The following is an 18,353-nucleotide window of genomic DNA, read 5'->3' as shown; positions in this document are numbered from 1 at the left end:
ACAAAACAGAGAGGGGAAGGGAAATATTAAGAGAAAAATTAGCACCTTTGCTCTGAACCTGGCAGGAAAGTCCCGGCACGGCTGAAAAACCCCAAATGAAGCTAAAACTACTTGAAAATGAAACAAACACAACCCCAAAATTAAAAAAGAAACCAAAACCCAAAGCACAGCGGTGAGGTAGCCTTCCAGAAAAGGAGAATATGTAGCGGAGGGTCGGGTCTGCTCGGCGGTGGGGCAGCGGCTGCTCCCCTGATGTGCTTGGGAATGAATTGATTTTGCTGCCTGAATAAAAATAAAATAAGAAATAAAAAAATAAACCAAAAACAAGGGGGTGGGGGAAGAGAGAGGGAAAACAACAACAAAAAGCAGATTATAACCAAGAGTTAAACATCTTCCTTGCAGCAAAAAAAAATCAATATACTAATGAGATGCGAGAAGCAGAGAGGCCAGCGGGGAAGGGTCGGCTGGAGGGGGGATGCGGCTGGTCCCGGTGCTCCGGGCTGGGGGGCTCAGCGCCGCGGGGGGGTCGGCGTGGCCGCGGCGGCGCTTGCGGTGAGCTGAGCCGTGCCGTCTTCGGGGCTGAGGAGTGCCCGACCCCGGGGAGGAGGAGAGGAGGGCAAGCAAGCGAACCCACTTCCTGGTGATTTGGTTTGAAAAGTCATTTATTTTTTATTATTTTTTTTTTTGTTTAATGCTTTTTTGGGGGGGATTTTTTAGGTTTTTCTTTTACGGAAACGCAAATAGTTTTAGAGACGCTGGATAGAAACCGACACAAATTCAAGTCCATGTGAAATTTTCTCCTTTTTTTTTGGCTGTTTTTTTTTTTATTATTATTATTACTATTATTACTCTCTCCTGTTACGCGTGGGCATCCGGTTTACAAGAAGCAGACGGGGCCGATGTCGATGCCGAATTCCTGGTCTGGAGCGCCAACGTCCATGGGAGCCAAATCGATGATGGGCAGGCGAGAGGTCTTTGTCGTCTTGTACTCGATGACTGTCTTGCCCCAAGCGCCGGTGTGACTCTGCGGAGAGGTCAGGGTCAGCCCCGTCCCACGTCCCCACCACCACCAGCACCACCACCAGCACCATGCCCTGGACCACTCACCGTGCAGCCGTCCTCGGTGACGCCGTAGGTGAAGCGACTGTTGCCTTCAGCCCTGATCTCGATCTCGTTGGCGCCTTGGAGGAGAAGGGCCTTCTTCAGGTTGCCGGTGTCCTGGTCCATGTAGGCGACGCTGTTCTTGCAGTGGTAGGTGATGTTCTGGGCGGCCTCGGTGGACATCAGGCGGAGGAAGGTCAGCTGGATGGCGACGTCGGCTGGGTTGGAGCCCTCACCACCATACTCGAACTGCCGGAGAAAAGGCGTCAGGCACTGCGGAACCGGTTGTCCATCCCGGTTGTCCCCCCTCTCATCGTCCCCCTGCTCACCTGGAAGCCATCGCTCATCGTCTCGCCAAACCAGACGTGCTTCTTCTCCTTGGGGTTCTTGCTGAGGTACCAGTTCTTGTGGGCAATAGTGGCCTGGGTGGGGTAGACGCATGTTTCGCCCGTCTCCATGTTACAGTAGACCTTGATGGCGTCCAGGTTGCAGCCTTGGTTGGGGTCAATCCAGTATTCGCCTGTGGGACAGAGGGAGGGGGGTCAGGGAGCGGGGAGGGAGGCAGGTGGCCACGCTGGATGGAGGATGGAGGTGAGGAGCAGGCAGGAGGGACGGAGGATGGAGGTGAGGAGCAGGCAGGAGGGACGGAGGATGGAGGTGAGGAGCAGGCAGGAGGGACGGAGGATGGAGGTGAGGAGCAGGCAGGAGGGATGGAGGATGGAGGTGAGGAGCAGGCAGGAGGGACGGAGGATGGAGGTGAGGAGCAGGCAGGAGGGATGGAGGATGGAGGTGAGGAGCAGGCAGGAGGGACGGAGGATGGAGGTGAGGAGCAGGCAGGAGGGACGGAGGATGGAGGGACAGGTGAGGGGTAGCTGTGAGAGATGGAGGAGGAAGGGAGGGTGGGTGGAGGTGAGAAGCAGCCACAAGAGATGGAGGAGAGAGGTGAGGAGCCGGTAGGAGGGATCTGGGAGGTGGAGCATGGAGTTGAGCAACAGCCATGAGGAACAGAGGAAGGAGGTGAGGAGCAGCTGTGGGAAACAGAGGAGCGAGGTGAGAGCAGCCACGAGAGACAGGATGGAGGAAGGAAGGTGAGGACCAAGTGGGGGGGACGGAGGAGAGATGGAGGAGCAGGTAGAGGGGACAGAGGGATGGAGGTGAGAGCATCCCAGAGGGACGTGGGGACCAGCGGGGACACTGACCGCTCTTCCAGTCGCCGTGGCACATCTTCAGGTCGCGGCAGGTACGGGCAGGGTTTTTGCGGGTGCCCTCGGGACTGCGGATGTTCTCGATCTGTTGGCTCAGGCTCTTGAGGGTGGTATCGACCTCCAGGTCCCGGTCACGCATCACGTTGGCGTCATCGGCTCGGTAGTAGCGCCCGCCGTCGTGGGCCTTCTCCTGGGGCGGCTGGGGCAGGAAGCTGAAGTCGAAGCCACCGCTGGGGGGGCCGGGAGGACCAGGGGGGCCGGGCGGGCCGGGAGGACCCTGCGGGAGGAGGAGGATGGTGAGCAGGAGATGAAGGCAGGCGGCTCTGGGCAGGCAGCGGCAGAGGGGCCGATACGTACGACGGGGCCGACATCGCCGGTGCGACCGCGGGGGCCGGGGGGGCCGATGGGGCCGGGCAGCCCATTGAGACCGTCTTTGCCGGCAGCACCAGCGGAGCCGGGAGGACCCTGCGGAGAGGAGAGGGGTGAGCGTGGCCGTCCTGCGTGGCCGTCCTGCGTGGCCGTCCTGCCCGCGCCAACCCGCGGCCCCATGGGAAACCCGCCGGCGGCAGGACGCGGCCCTGCGGCGGGGGCCTTCTCCCCCCGGGATGCTCCAGCCTCGGCAGGAGGTCGCGGCTCAGCCGGGGACTTACCCTTGGACCGGCGGGACCAGAAGCACCAGAAGGACCTTGTTCACCAGGGGAGCCCTGTGCAAAGCAAGGAACAAGACGAGGTCCCGTCAGCATCCCGCTCTGCTCCGGGGCTGTGGGGCAGCACCCGCGGCCACCGGCACCCCGGGGGACTTACAGGAGGACCAGGTGGACCCTGGAGACCGGAGAAGCCTCTGTGACCCTTCATGCCTCTGTCACCCTGTTCACCGGTTTCACCTTTGTCACCACGGGGACCTTGTGGACCCTGGAGGAGGAGGAGGAGGAGGAAGAAGAAGAAGTGTTGAGTGGGGTCCAGGCCAGCCACTGCCCCCGCGCCCATGGGGACACAGAAGTGCCGAGGAGGACGGAGGAGAACATCAACTTACAGCAGGACCACGAGCACCAGCAGGACCAGGGGGGCCGGCGGGACCTTGGGGACCCTGGGACAGGAGAGAAGGGGACAGGTTAGAGCATCCTCCAGCTCCTGCTGCCCCCGGCTCAGGACAGTGTCACCCCGAGGGGGGATTCGCCCGGCTTCCCGGGGTGGTCCCTCCTGTGGGTCGGCAGGATCAGTCCTGGCTCCACAAGTGGGTGCAGCCCGAGGTGGGGAGGGGTGCGGGGGCCGCCGGGCAGAGCATCACTTACGGTCTCACCGCGATCTCCGTGCTTGCCAGCAGGACCGACAGGGCCGGGGGCACCGGGGGCACCGGGAGCACCAGGGGGGCCGGCGGGGCCGGTCTCACCACGGTCACCCTGCGAGGAGGAGGAGGAGGAGGAGGAGGAGAAGGAGAAGTCAGTGTGCGCCAGCGCAGCCCTGCCACCCCCCCCCCAGCCCCCTCCCCAGCCCCCTCACCTTGGGACCAGCAGCACCATCACGACCGGGGGCACCTTCAGCACCAGGAGCACCCTACGGAGGAGCAAAGACCCCCTCGTTAGGGCAGGCAGGGGGTAATGAGGGCCTGGATGGCACCGTCTCCGCTCGGCCCACCGCCGGCTCCGCCAGGCACCGACTATGGCAGCATCCATGAGTGCCACGAGTTGGCAAGTCCTCGGCGCAGCAAACTCCAGGCCGACGTGCGGGGGTCCGTGCCCCCCAACACCGAGGGTTGCCCACGGCCACTCACCTCACGTCCAGCTTCACCAGGGGGTCCAGCCAAGCCGGGGGGGCCCATAGGACCGGGAGGACCGCGCTCGCCGGGGGAGCCGGAGGGACCTTGCTTGCCGGGTTCGCCCTGCGGAGGAGAGAAGACGGTGGCGGGGTGTCAGGTACCGGCGAGCATCCTCCCCCCCCGGGGCCGCGGCCGCGGGGGCTCACGGGTGAGTCGGACCCCAGGGGGGTCCCAGCATCATCTGTCCCTGGGAGCCCCCCGGTACTCACAGAGGGGCCGGGCAGCCCAGGGAAGCCTCTCTCGCCTCTCTGTCCGGGGAGACCGACGACACCGCGCTGGCCGGCGATACCTTGGGGTCCGGGGGTGCCAGGAGCGCCCTGCGGGGACAAATGGCACCTCAGGGTGGCGGCAGCGGCGGGGGCCACCCTCCCGGTGGAGGGGGCGGCCGAGGGATGCCGGGCAGGTGGGGGGAGCGTGACGCTGCCCGGCGTCCCCGGCTCCGTGGAGGGGGTCCGAAGCAGGGGTGACGTACGATGGGGCCGTCGGCGCCGGGAGAGCCTTTCTCGCCTGGGGGGCCGGGGGGGCCGGCGGGGCCGGGCTCACCGGGGCGGCCAGCGGGGCCAGTTTCACCGCGGGGTCCTTTGCCGCCTTCCTTCCCGCTGGGGCCGGGGGGGCCGGGGAGGCCGATGTTTCCCTGAGCAGGGGGGAGGCGATGCCGTCAGGCAGCGGCCCGGGACCCCCCCAGTTGCCAGCTGAAGGGCGGCCAGTGGTGTCCCAGCGCCAACTGGGACAGGGCGGCCACGCGGAGCGGCCTGGACGAGTGCCCGGCACCTCCCGTCCCGCGTCCCCCATCCAGCAGCCTCCCGCCCCGCTGCCCCCCACCTCTCGCCCCACCGGGGGTACTCACGGAGGGACCGGGGGGACCAACTCTTCCAGCAGCACCAGGGAAACCAGTAGCACCCTGGCAGGGAGAAAAGCCGGGGTCACCAGGGGCCGGGGCCAGGCGTCGCCACCCCCGCAGTGGAGCGGGTCCAGGGGACCGTCCCCTGGCTGGGGGCCACCGCAGGGAGCCCCGGGGCCGGCGGCCAGGAGGGAAGGATCCCTCCCGGAGGGAGCTGGGGCTGACGGGGGGGATAAAGGGACCCCCCCCTTCCCCTCTGCCCCCCCTCCGTGGGATGGAGCCACCCCAGGTCGATGGCACCCCCCCACATGGTTTTGGGGGGTGCAGGGCTGGAAGCGCCGCAGCTCCCGTCTGCCCCACGGTGTTGGGGGGCCGGAGCGAGACGCAGCGGGGACTTAAACCACCCTGGGGGTGTTTGTACCCGAGGGGTCCCCTGGGGGCCCCAAACCCCCCTCCCCACCATGAGACTGGTACTTACAGGGGGTCCAGCGCTACCGCGAGCACCTTTGGGACCAGGAGCACCAACAGCACCCTGCGGAGGAGGAAGAGGAGCAGGAGAGGGGTGAGGGGTGAGCTGCACCGTGGGGCTGGACCCCAAGTGGGGGGGGGTTGGGGGGGGCAACTTACGGCAGGGCCAGGAGCACCAGTGGGGCCAGCAGGGCCGGGGGGACCGGCATCACCCTTGGCTCCAGCATCACCAGTTTCACCTTTAGCACCAGGCTGGCCGTCGGCACCCTGCGGGAGAGCGGAGGGGGGTGAGCCAGGGGTGGGGGGCACAGCATCACCCCGGCGGGGCAGGATCAGGCCCCCAGGGCAGGGAGGAGCAAGGCCGTCGCACTTACGGGGGGGCCAGCAAATCCAGCAGGACCAGGAGGGCCAGGCTCGCCGCGGTCACCCTAAGGGAGACGGTGAGAATGGTGTCACGCCAGGCGGGGGGACGGCCACCGACGGCCACCAAGGGATGGCCACCCGAGGCAGGGCCATCGGCCAGGGAGGGGGGACACTTACGGGAGCGCCACGGGCACCAGTGGGACCGGCAGGACCGGGGGGACCGGCTTCACCCTGGAAAAGTGGAGGAAAACGAAAAAAAAAAAGGTCGTCAGGGCTGTGGCGAGGGGGTGGCAGTGGGGGCCAGGGCACATCGGCCCCCGGTGCAGCGTCCAGCTGGGGCGCAGCCCTACCTTGTCACCGGGAGCACCGGCAGGGCCGGGGGGGCCGATGGGGCCGGTCAGGCCTCGGAGACCGTCTTTGCCAGGAGCACCGTCAGCACCTTTGGGACCGGGGTCGCCCTGGCAGAGGAAGATGATGGTGGGTTACCTGGGAAGGTCCCCTCCGGAGGGTCACCCCCCCCCCCTTTCCTCTCCCTTTGGCGCAGCAGCACGGAGGCACCTCTGGATCTTCGCCCTCCCTGGGGGAGGCTGGGACCATCCTCCTCCCCCCGCGCTCTTGGGAAGAGCTGGGCTCAGCTCCCGCTGGCAGCGAGGGGCTGTCCCCAAGGGCCACGCTCGGATGGGGACGGGGGTGGCACTGAGCATCCCCTCCCACGGGGGCTGCTGCCCACCGGCCCCGGCTTAGCAGCTCCGAGGGGATGCCGTGGGGGGCCAGGGACGGCTGGGAGCAGAGGACCGAGGGGGCACATCAGGATTTTGGGGGACACGTACTCTGTCGCCCTTGGCGCCTGGCAGGCCGGCAGCACCACGCTCTCCGGGCATACCCTGCAGACCGGGGGGGCCTTGGCTCCCGGGGGCACCGGGAGCACCAGCATCGCCCTGGGCAAGAGAGAGACAGAAAACGGCCGTTAGCGAGAGCCCGGCGCTTCCTCGGCGCAGCAAAGTCCACCCCGGCTGCAGCCCCCGCGCAGGAGCCGATCCCGTGGGACCGACCCCAGCAAAAGGGGGTGAAGCCAAACACCCCCCCCCCGCCCCTTACATCTGCACCCCAGGAGCCGCCGGCTGGGGACAGTCACCATCGCCGGGACGTCCCCAGCCCAGCGCAGGGGAGCCAGGACCTGGTACCTACCTTAGCACCATCGTTACCGGGAGCACCGTTAGCACCACGAGGACCTTGGGGACCGGGGGGACCTTGGACGCCACGTTCGCCGGGGAAACCTCTCTCACCCTGGAGGGGGAGGCAGGAGAGGGGCCGAGGCCGTCAGGGGGGGTGGCGGGCACCGGGGCTGTGCCGAGAGCCGGCTGGGGAGCGCTGGCTTCAACTTACCCTGGCACCGGCGGGACCGGGGGCACCGGCGTCTCCGGGGACACCCTGTGCAGGAGGGAGAGGGTGCAGGGTCAGGGTGGGGAAGGGTGGCCCTGGGGACAGGCAGAGGGGTCCCCAGGATGGCCAGAGGGAGGGGGTCCCGGGGGGGGGACAGGGCAGGGCTGGGGTCCCCGCTGCTGCCAGGGCAGAGGCTGCGTGGAGCACGTCGCCTCGGGGTGCGTTGGGGGGCACCCCACCCCGTCAGCAGCACCCAGCGCCGGCTGGCAGCGGGCGATGGGGAGGGGACGGGGACGGTCCCACGCCGCAGCCGTGCTCGCCCACACTCACCTGCTCACCGGGCTTGCCAGCCTCACCGGGGGGGCCAGCGGGGCCCGGCAGACCCTGGGGAGGAAGAAGAGGAGCGATGAGACACCACGGCGGTGGGTGACCAAAGGGGACAAGGAGAGGAACGACGTCACCCCCCACCCCTCGCAGGGGAAGGGGACGCCCCTCACCTGGAAGCCAGGGGCACCAGCGGGACCTTGTTCGCCTCTTTCTCCAGCGGGACCCTGGGGGAGACGGGACAAGCGTGAGGGGGGGCAGTCGGCTCCCGAGCCCCCTCTCCCGTGGCCGTGCGCGGCCGTGGCTGGCCGAGGGCTTGTTGACACTCACGGTAGGGCCGGGAGGACCTTGGGCACCAGCTTCACCGTCTTTGCCAGCAGCACCCTGTGGAAGAGGGAGAAGAGGGTGCTCAGCGCACAGCCCCCACCTGCGGCCGAGCGATGCCCCCGCGGGACTCTGCACCCCCCCCCGAACGGGGAGCGGGGCTGGATGCGGCCGTAGCATCCTTCGAAGGTCGGGCGAAGCCGTGGCGAGCTGCCTGCGGCCACGTCACCTCCCTGCTGTCCCCGCTCCAAAGCCGCTGGCAGCCGCGGGACGGGAGCCCCAGCTGCCTCAGCCCGCTGCCCTCCTCATCCTCGGAGCCTTCCCCGGCCCCGGCTCAGCCGTCCCGCAGCCCAGCCCACCCCATGCCGGGGGGGAGCTCCCTGCCAGGCCCACGCGGGCTGGCCAGGCTCCGGTGGACACTTACAACAGCGCCGGGGGGACCAGGAGCACCTCTCTCGCCGGGTTTGCCGGGCTCACCCTAAAAGCAAGAGAGCAGGATGAGACCCATGGTGGGACCACAACACCCGCGGGCACGAGCCGTGGGCTGGAGGATGCGCCAGCGCAGCGTTCCCGGGGGGACACACACGTCCCCTGAGCCACCCCTCCTGGGGCACGCACCCACCCGCAGCCACCGTCCTGGGTGGGGCAGCGGCCGGTGGGTGGGGATCCCCCGTGGGCCCCGCGGGAGGCAGCTCCCGTTCACACTCACCGCAGCACCTTTGGGACCGGGGAAACCCATCACGCCGGCTTGACCTCTGGCTCCGGGGGGGCCGGGGGGGCCGGGGCGGCCGTCTTGACCAGCGGGACCCTATTATGGGGGGGGGGAGCACCCCGTTAACAAAGCCCATGGTGAGGCAAGGAAGGAGCGGGGCATCGGGGGGGACCAACTTACGGGGGGGCCAGTCTTGCCGTCGGGACCGGGGCTCCCGGGGCTTCCAGTCAGACCCTGCAAGGGAGCAGGAGGGGGGTTAGGGCCTCAGGGCCCCGAGAGACGCTCCGGCCAACGCCAACGGCCCGGCCACCGCCACCGGCACCGGCACGGAGAGCACCGCAGTCCCCGGAGCGGGGCCGCGGGGGCCGCACTGACGTGGCTCGCGGCTCCTCGCAGCCCCCTGCCAGCGTGCCCGTCACCCTGCCGTGCTCACCTTGGCGCCGGGGAGGCCGGGTTCGCCGGGGCGGCCAGCTTCACCAGGAGATCCTTTGGGGCCCGCGGGGCCGGGGGAGCCGCGCTCACCAGGGGGACCCTGCAGGGGACGAGAGGGGACGGGGGTTACCCCAGCTGCGGGACAGCACCCGGGCATGGGGACCGCAGCCGTGTCACCGTGCGGGGACGGGTGACGAACGGCCGGCGTCCCCACTGCCGCCGCGAGGACACGGCTTTCTCGCCCGGACAGGCAGGAGGGAGACCCGGGCGCCTACCTTGGGACCAGCGATGCCATCAGCACCAGGGAAACCGCGGCTGCCGGGAGCACCCTGCGAGGGACAGGAGAGGGGTCAGTGCGGTGACACAGGGTGGTCTGGGGGGGCAATGTGCCGATGTGGGTCCCGGCCACCGGTGGGAGCAGCCTGGTGTCCCTGAGATGCTCCACTGGAAGGGGCTGGGGGTGCCACCGTGGTGGGTGCCCGTCCCCGAGCACCCCTGGGGCTCAGCCGCTGGGAGATGGGAGGGGGACGGGACGGGGACAGGGACGTGGCGGGGCCACGGGCACTGCTCCTACTCACACGTTCGCCGGCGGGGCCGGGAAGCCCAGCAGGGCCGGGCTCACCACGGGCTCCTCTCTTGCCTTCCTCGCCGGCCGGGCCGGGGGGACCTTGGACACCAGCGGGACCCTGAAGAGGGAGGTGGAGGGATGAGCACCCACGGGGTGCGCAGGAGCCAGGGGGGGCCGAGCCCCCCGGCAGGTGGGAGGGGGGCACTTACGGGTTCGCCTTTGGCACCAGTGTCTCCCTTGTTGCCTGGAGCACCGGGTTCGCCCTGGAGGTGGGAGGAGAGAAGGGGGAACAGGCGTTTAACCCCAGACTGATGGGCAAAGGGAGCCCTGGGCCCCGCAGCGGGACGGGGGTGCTCAGCATCTGTCAGCCCCCGGCACCATCCTGCGCTCGCAGGGCTGGAGGGGACAGGAGATGCCGGAGGAGACGACGCTGGAGGAGAAGGGATCCAAGCGAGGGAGGAGGGGGATGGAGGTGTCCGGGGATACTCACGCTGTTACCCTTGGGACCGGGGGCACCGCTGGGACCCTGGGGTCCGGAGGGACCGCGGGCGCCGGGGAAGCCGGGAGCGCCAGCAATGCCAGGAGCACCCTAGGAGAGGCAGACGAGGCGGTGAGGGAGCAGCAGGGACCCTCAGCCCAGAGCCAGGCGGGGGGCGAGGGACACTCACGGTTGCGCCCTTGGCACCGGGTTGACCATCAGCACCGGGGTTGCCCTGCGGAGAGAAAGAGGAGGAGGAGGGTTACGCCGGGGCCAGCAGGACGTGAGGCTGAAGGGCGAGGAGCCATCAGATGCCACTTACAGCAGGACCGGCAGCGCCAGCAGGGCCGGGGGGACCGGGCTCACCGCGGGCACCTTGGGGACCTTCGCTGCCACGAGCACCCTGGGGACCGGTTTCACCCTGTGGAGGAAGAGGAGGGAGGAAGAGCCATGAGCACGAGGGCTGCCCGGAACCCCCTGACATGGCCCGTTTCCCCCCCGCCCCCCCGTCTGCAGCTCCTTTCCCATGGAGGCAAAGCCCGGAGAGCCCCCGCAACGGGACGTGGCTGGGGACGTCCCCGTCTGCCCCCCTGCCCCAGGCAGCAGCGAGCCTGCGGCCCTTCGTGTTTTCTCATTTCTGGGCCACGTGGGGAACCCATGCGATGCTCGATCCTTCTCCCCCCACCAACTCCCAGTTTCCACCGGTTTCTCCCAGCCCCGGAGCCGACGGTCAGGCAGGTCCTACCTTAGCACCAGCAGCACCGGGGAAGCCAGGGGGACCAGCGGGGCCAGTTGGACCCTGGAAGGGAGAGAGGGCTCGTGTCAGAGGAGGGATCCCACCTCACGCATCTGGTGCCGAGGAGTTTTCCGGGCAGCAGAGCTCTGGCCCCTGGCCAGGATTTCCTGGCCGCGGTGGAGCCGGGAGGGAATCTCCCTCCGGAGAAGCCGGAGCTGAGGTCGGGTGCTGGTGGAGGGCGGGTGGCTTTGGAGGTTACTTACGGGAGGACCGGCAGCACCGGGAGCACCGTCGTTACCGCGAGCACCCTGCGGGAGAGGAGGCCCCCATTAGCGATGCCGACCGGCAGGAGAGGTGCCTGCAGCCCCCCCCGGGCAGGGGATGCTCAGCCCTGCCCAAACCAGATACTCACAGCGGGGCCAGATGGACCGGGACGGCCTCTCTCGCCGGGAAGCCCACGAGGACCCTGGGAGGGGACAGAACGCGGTTTGGTCACCGAGAGAGACACTTCCCCATTTCGGGGCTTCCTCCCACCCCTGTGTCCCCCCACCCCCCCCCCCGCTCCTGCGCGCAGCAACATGTCCAGGGGGTTACACCCCCTCCTCGCCGCAGCGTCCCCAAGGATGAGCTGTTTCCCCATCGTGTCTTGCCCCCATCCCCTTCTGCCAGACCCCCCGCTGTCCCGGGGACGCCAGCACTCACCATCTGCCCAGGGGCACCGTTCTCGCCGGGGCTGCCGGGTTCGCCCTAGGAGAAAGGACGACATTGAGGGACCCGCTCGGGGGGGAGCAGCCATGACTTTACCAGGAGGACAGGGGTGACGCTGCCACCGCTCCTCACCTTGGGACCAGCGGGACCAGGCTCACCCTTGGCACCATCCAGACCACTGAAACCCTGGGGAGCGGGAGAGAGAAGGAAGGGGGGGGGGTCAGGAGGGGACCCCTGTTGAGGCTGGGCTCCTCCTTCCCCTAAGTCTTGCAAACATGGGGGGGACACTCACTCTGTGACCCTTCATGCCCGGCAGACCGGCGGTTCCTGGGAGACCACGTGCACCCTAGGAGAGAAGGGGAGGTGGTGATGGAGATGCTCGGGGCGGGGGGTGTCCCTGCACCCCTTTCCCCATCCCCGGGGGGGCAGGCAGCTGGTGTCACGTCCTTGCTTTGCCACCAGACAGGCCACGGTGGGGTTGTCCCCTCCCGTGTCCCCCGGGGAGGACACCCCAGCAGCGAGCATCATCTCACCTGGGGACCGGGGGGACCGCGCTCTCCGGGACGGCCGGGCTTTCCAGCTTCACCCTGAGGAGAAGGACACCGGGTTGGTGGCACGTCCCCAAGCCAGGTGGCTCCTGCTCACCTGGGGGGGCTGACAGGGCCCAAACTTGGGGGGGGTGGGGTGTGTGACCCCATCCTGAGGCCACTTACGTCATCTCCGTTCTTGCCAGGGGGGCCGGCGGGACCACGGGGACCCATGGGACCCTAGGAGAGATGCAGGGCAGGCATGAGGATGCTGTGGGTGACAGTTGCCCACCCAGCGCCGGGCTCCGGCAGCCCCATCCCACGGCCCCGGCCGAGCTGCCCTGGCACGGCGACGGCGTGGCCACGGCCAGGGCTGGGAACAGGCAGCCTTGTCCCCATCCCTGCGGGACGTCACGGGGAGGAGGAGGTGGCAGGACTCACAGAAGCACCAGGCTCTCCAGGTTCACCAGGGGGACCTTGGAAACCTTGAGGACCCTGCAAGTTGGGGGGAAAAAAGAATAAAAAGGGGATAAACGGGTTAGAAAATGAGAAGGTTGGGCCTGAAGACCCTGCTGGCAATGGCAGTTCCCCCCCCGTACGGCAGTGTGAGGACGCACGTCCCCACGTGTTTCCGTATCCATCGGGAAGGGCGTGACGCCCTGGCCGGCCCTCGCCCCGTCCCACCCGCCCCCCCCCAAAGGGACCCTGGGGGCTGCTTGTCCCCAGAGCGAGGAGGGAGGAGGAGATACTCACAGGAGCACCAGGAGGGCCGGGGAGACCACGGGGACCGGCTGGACCCTGGCAAGGAGAACGGAAAGCGGTGATGCCATGTCACCCTGTCCCCATCCCCAGCCATGCCCCATCCACACCCCCACCCCACTGCTGGACCCAGCGCCACCCCATCACCCCCCCCCCACACACACCCCACTGCTGGACCCAGTGCCACCCATCCTTGTCCACACTGCTGCACCATTGCCACCCCATCACCCCCCCACCCCTGTCCCCATCCCTGTCCCCATCCCTGTCCCCATCACCCCCCCACCCCTGTCCCCATCCCCAATCCCCATCCCCATCCCTGTCCCCATCCCTGTCCCCATCCCTGTCCCCATCACCCCCCATCCCTGTCCCCATCCCTGTCCCCATCCCTGTCCCCATCACCCCCCCACCCCTGTCCCCATCCCCAATCCCCATCCCTGTCCCCATCCCTGTCCCCATCACCTCCAGGTCCGCCATCCCTCCCCACCCCTCCCACCTCCTCAGCATCCTCAGCACCGCCGGCACGGGAAGCGTTCCCAGCGCCTCGCCCAGCTCCACACCTTACCGCGTCCCCCCCCACGTCCCCCCCTGGGGACCCGTGCCACCCCGGTGCTCACCATGGGGCCGGGCACGGCCATGCCACCAGCTTTCTCATCGTAGCCGTAGGACATTTGAGGAGCGAAGTTCTGCGGGCAGGAGGGAGAGCAGGGGGTGAGCGGGGTGCGAGCACCCCCGACGGGGGTCTGCACCGCCGGGGACCCCCCCATACTCACTCCGCCGAGGCCTGGGGGACCTGGAGGGCCTGGGGGTCCGGGGAGGCCAGGCTGTCCAGGGATGCCATCTCTGCCAGGGGGGCCGGGGAGTCCCTGGGGGGAGAGGAGAGGAGAGGAGGGTGAGCCCCAGCGGGACGGGGGTCTGGGTGGAGCGGGGGGGCTCTGCGGGGGCCATACCCACCCTGTCTCCTTTGGGGCCGGTGTCTCCCTTAGGGCCCTGTTGGGAGAGGCGAGATGGGCGGTCAGAAAAGGGGGTCACCAAAACTGGGTGGGGGGGTGTCAGGGGATTTGGGGGGGCGGGGGAGCCCTTACCTCTACTCCAGCGCTTTCTGGGTAGACAGGGGAGGCTGCGGGAGAAAGGACGGGCATTATGGGGGGGGCCCAGCGTCACCCACCACCCCACCCGAGCCCGCACCCACCCCACAGCCCCGACACCAGGGGAAGGGTGCTGAGCCAGGGCCGGATCCAGCCCCGCTGCTCCCCGGGGACCAGCCCGTGCCGGGAGGGGGACGGCGGGGGGGACACACGGAGACGGTACCGTCGGTGTCGGGACAGATGGGGCAGCACTCTCCGAAGGGGATCTCGGCGTTGGGGCAGTCGGAGGTGTCCTCGCAGATCACCTCGTCGCAGAGGATGTTGCCGCTGTCGCAGACACAGATCTGGCAGGGTTCTGGTTTCCACACATCCTTGTCGTTGTACGTTAGCCCATCCTGTATGCAGCTTCCAGTTTGAACTGGGAGACAGGGGCGGCGGAAAGCGTCAGGGCGGGGGGCACGGCGGCGGCCCCCCATGCGGCCCTTCTTCTTGCTGCCCCCCCTCATCCCCCCTCTGCTCCTGCAGCGTTTCTCCCTTCATCTGTTTCTCATCAGCCCGTGGCGGTGACACAGGAAAAGCACCACAATAAACTCTTCCCACATACGCTGGAATTTAAACAAAAACCTCCAGCCAGTTGCTGCGTCCCGCGGCGGATGGGGCCAAGGCAAATACCCCCGCGGCGGGCAGGGGGGTGGCACGGGGGTGTCCCCCCATCTGCAGGGGCCGGGGATGGGATGGATGGGATGGGTGGGATGGGTGGGATGGGTGGGTGGGATGGGATGGGTGGGATTGCGGGGGGGTTGGCCCCAGCGTCTGGGCTGAAATTAGATCCAGGCGGGTGCGGGACAGGGCTGGATGAGGCCAGACGGGTCGGGAGGGAGAGTCCCGAGATGGGAGGCAGGCGGGGGCTGGCGTGGGGAGGGCAGGGCGGCACGCCAGGACCCACGGCCGGCCCCACGGTGGGGAAGGGTCCCGGGGATGGGGGGGGGGGCGCGGGGCTGTCCCGGCTTGTGGCCACCTCCGCTCGGCAAAGGCAAGGGAAAAAGAAAAAAAAAAAAAAAGGCAAAAATGCAAAAGATTGCAAAAGGCAAAATGCAGAAGGGGCATCGCAGGAGGCAAAACGCAGACTGGCAAATGCAAAACGCAGAGCGGATCTTGTCGAGTGCAAAATGCAAAAAATAAAAAAAAAAGGGCACCAAAAAAATTCCCCCCAAATGACAAAATTGGGCAAAATGCAGCGGGCGCCCCGGGCCTGGCTCGGTCCCAGGGTCCCCCCGTGTCCCCACGCCTGCAGGTGGCAGGCGCAGGCAGGCGCAGGCAGCCCAGCGGGGCGCAGGGGGGGACCCGGCGGTGGGGGGGCGGTGACCCCAGCCGTGCCCCCGTCCCCCCCCGAGCCCCGTCCCCGGTGCAGCCCCCGGGGAGGCCGTGGGGTGACATCCCCGTCCCGGGGCGGCCGAGCGGGGCCGTCTGGCCAGCCCCAACTTCACGGGCAGCCGAAACGTTTTCCTTATGAATCATCCCAGACTTTTCTAATTCTTTCCTGATGGCTTTTGCAGATCCCGGGGCCGGGCCCCCCCTCTCCCCTCCTCTCCCCCCTCGCCGCTCTCTCCCGCGCTCTTTCCCCCCTTTCCCTTCCCTGCCTCCTCCTCCCCGGCTCCCTCCTTCCCCGCCGGCTCCTCTCCACCCTTCCCTCCTCCCGCTCTTGGCAGGACGCCCCAACTCTCCGCACCAGCACGGACCCCCTAAAACCCCTTCACCCCCCAACTCCAAATCCCCCCCATACACACACTTTTTCCTCTTCCCCCCCACCCTGCAATTTCCCCAAACTTTTTCTTTTTTTCTTTCTTTCTTTTTCCGCTCCGCACGCCAACCACCCCTTTATCCTTCCCGACCCCACGGCAGCAGGGCGAAGCGTCGAAGATGCCGCCCGACCCCATCCCCGGCCGCCCCCCCGCATCCCGCCGGCGGGCAGCACCGTCACCGACGCCGACTACTTACTGTCTTCTTCTCCTTGCCCGCGGGTGAGTAGTACAGTCGCTGCTATCAACAGCAGTAACCGAGAATCCACAAAGCTGAACATGTCTAAATATTAGACATGTAGACTCTTTGGGGTCTCTTTTGTTCTTAGGTTGGGGTCATACGGGGCCGATCCGACTCTGGAGCTCCAAATCCAGACCCCAGCAGAAACTTCCTACTGCCCTTGCCCACTCCTTCGCCTCCCCTTATATACCGTGCGCCGGCGGGGAGAGGTGGGACCCGTCGCAACCGGGGAATTTTGGACGGCCCCTCGGCCAATCAGCGGCACCCAGCGAGTCGGGGGGCACCCCTCGCACCCCCCCAACCCCCCCCGCCCACCACACACGCACACCCGTCCGTTCGTGCACACGCATACGCAGACGTGCACACGCGTGTCGTCCCGGAGCGGGGCTGGGAAGCGGCGGCTGTGGGGTGGATGGGAAGGGGATGCTGGGGGTGGGGGGAGGTTTGGGGGGAGGTTGAGGGGGCCGGGGGGTTTTGGGGGGGGGGGTGTTTGCACATTTTGAGGTGTCAGAGGGGCTGGATGCGGCTGGGCTGGGTGGAGACAGGCGATGTGGCACGTGGCACTTTGGGGACCCCGGTGCCACGCGACGCCGGGTGCTGTGCCGGGGGGTCGGGGCTCTGCCAACGCCCGCTCCCGCCTGCGACACCCCCACCCTAGGGCCCACCCCCACACCCGGGGCTCTCCGGCACCCACCTCCCAACCCACCCATCCCCACGAGGACCCTCGTGCAGTGGGACCGAACCCGCGGCACCGTGCAAAGGCCAAGGGCGTGAGCACCAGGCGCCCGGAGCATCCCTTGGGTGAGGATCCCCAGGCGGGACCCCCACCCGCAGACACCCCCAAAACACCCCCAAGAACCACTCGCTTGCTTTTTTTCCCCCCTCTCTTTCCATCTTTTTCCTTTCTTTTCCTCAATCCGCTCCCTCCTGGCCGTCCCACTCCCCTCGCTCCCCTCCTGGCATGCCTCCACGGCCGTTTCCACATTTGAAGGAGCCACGTTGGTTGGAAAAAGCAAAAGCTCGTTGACAATAATCCACAATCTACCGTGCAATTTGGGGAGGGTGTAATTACACGCCAAAAAAATATACGTATTTACCAGGCCGCCTGGAGCTCGGGGACGGAGAGGGGGAAGGAGCCCTGCGAGGGCAATGTGGCATGCGGGGGGGGGTCACCCCCTCTTTTAAGGGGTGATTTTTTTTTTTTTTTTAGGGAAAAGGGGTGGGAAACGGGGCTGGGGTCTTGCTGGAGGGCGAGGAAAGAGCTGGGTACAGCCCTGGCGCCTCTGCATGCCCCCCTCCACCATAACGCTCATCAGCATACTGGGAGCACTGGGAGCACTGGACTCATCGCAGAGGGAAACCACGTCTGAGCGGGAGCTCCCACCAAGTTACTTCTTTATTATTTCTTTTTTTCTTTTTTTTTTTTTAACAGGAAAAAATAAATCAATGCAATTTAACAATGAAATAACAGGGCTGGGGGGGGGAGAAGAGACACGTCGATAGAGCAAAAAAAAAAAAAAAAAACAACCCACCCTTGCGCTGGTGACCTCTCCAGGTCTTTTTTTCCAGTCTGCAATTAAATGCAAAGAAAAAAAACCCACCCCAGGAGGAGTTCTCTGCGCGGGTTGCACACACACACACACGCGCACACACGCATGCACACGGGGACACGCGTGCGCGCGCAGGGAGCAGCTGGCCGGCGCTCAAGCCCTGTATCTATGCATCCGAGACACGTTGCAGGCGAAGACTCCTCCAATCATGCCGCGGCGACTCGAAAACCCCTGGCCGGGCTCCAGCCTGAAGATGTGTCTTTAATTTTTGCAGCATGACAGAAAAGAAAAGAATGTCATCGGGGTTTTTTTGGGTTTTTTTTCCTCTTTTTTTTCTTTTTTTTTTTTTTTCTTTATATGCATGGAGAGGGAGGAAAAAAAAAAAGGGGGGGGAACGGGACGATGCCACCTCATCAGCCCCCGGCCGCCCGCCCCAGGAATGCAGGAGGGTTCGATGCGGGGTTGGGGGCTGGGAGGGGAAAGGGAAGAAATCCCACTTTAACAAAAAAAAAAAAAAAAAAGAATTTTAAAAAAAAAAAAGCCTGGAAAAGCCATCAGGACCCTAGGAAGCGGAATGGGAGACGCCAAGCGTAGGCCTGGGCCGGCTCCTGCGGGTGCGGGGTGCGGGATGGGGGATGCCCGGGATGCCGGGTCCTGCCTGGGGGGGTGGCACCCACCTGGGGCCGTCCTGCTCCGTGGGGACACGGGCACGGGGGGGGGGGGGTCACCCACAACCACCTCCCGCCAGCCCCAGCCTTTGGGGGTCTGCGAGACCCTGTCCCGCACAGCCTGCACTGGTTTCACTGGTGCCAACTGGACTTGCAGCGGATGCTGCGGGAATGGAGGTGGCTGCCCCAAAACCTCGGTGGTCACCCCAAAACCTTGGCGGTCACCCCAAAACCTCAGTGGTCACCCCAAAAACACAGTGGTCAC

At 66.7% G+C, this 18,353-nt stretch overlaps 1 protein-coding gene across 1 annotated transcript; it reads right to left on the bottom strand.

Annotated features, from left to right (window-relative positions):
• Positions 1–641: 641 nt before the first annotated feature.
• Positions 642–16,039, bottom strand: COL1A1 (collagen type I alpha 1 chain). Its single transcript, XM_054801734.1, has 51 exons — positions 15,829–16,039; positions 14,054–14,248; positions 13,828–13,862; positions 13,697–13,732; positions 13,516–13,608; positions 13,360–13,428; positions 12,740–12,784; positions 12,428–12,481; positions 12,173–12,226; positions 11,993–12,046; positions 11,752–11,805; positions 11,592–11,645; positions 11,454–11,498; positions 11,164–11,217; positions 11,015–11,059; positions 10,761–10,814; positions 10,338–10,436; positions 10,206–10,250; positions 10,028–10,126; positions 9,747–9,800; positions 9,548–9,655; positions 9,245–9,298; positions 8,971–9,069; positions 8,718–8,771; positions 8,535–8,633; positions 8,250–8,303; positions 7,832–7,885; positions 7,675–7,728; positions 7,508–7,561; positions 7,181–7,225; positions 6,983–7,081; positions 6,625–6,732; positions 6,145–6,252; positions 5,972–6,025; positions 5,806–5,859; positions 5,591–5,698; positions 5,442–5,495; positions 4,970–5,023; positions 4,595–4,756; positions 4,332–4,439; positions 4,078–4,185; positions 3,807–3,860; positions 3,599–3,706; positions 3,340–3,393; positions 3,111–3,218; positions 2,957–3,010; positions 2,664–2,771; positions 2,301–2,583; positions 1,431–1,621; positions 1,108–1,350; positions 642–1,024 (listed from the first exon to the last, which is right to left on the bottom strand). The coding sequence occupies exons 1-51, from the start codon at positions 15,908–15,910 to the stop codon at positions 878–880; spliced, it is 4,362 nt and encodes a 1,453-aa protein (XP_054657709.1). The 5' UTR covers positions 15,911–16,039; the 3' UTR covers positions 642–877.
• Between the last annotated feature and the right edge of the window lie 2,314 nt (positions 16,040–18,353).

This window comes from Grus americana, chromosome 22 (genome assembly GCF_028858705.1).
Source record: "Grus americana isolate bGruAme1 chromosome 22, bGruAme1.mat, whole genome shotgun sequence".
NCBI lineage: Eukaryota > Metazoa > Chordata > Aves > Gruiformes > Gruidae > Grus > Grus americana.
This window is presented reverse-complemented; position numbering and strand designations above follow the sequence as displayed.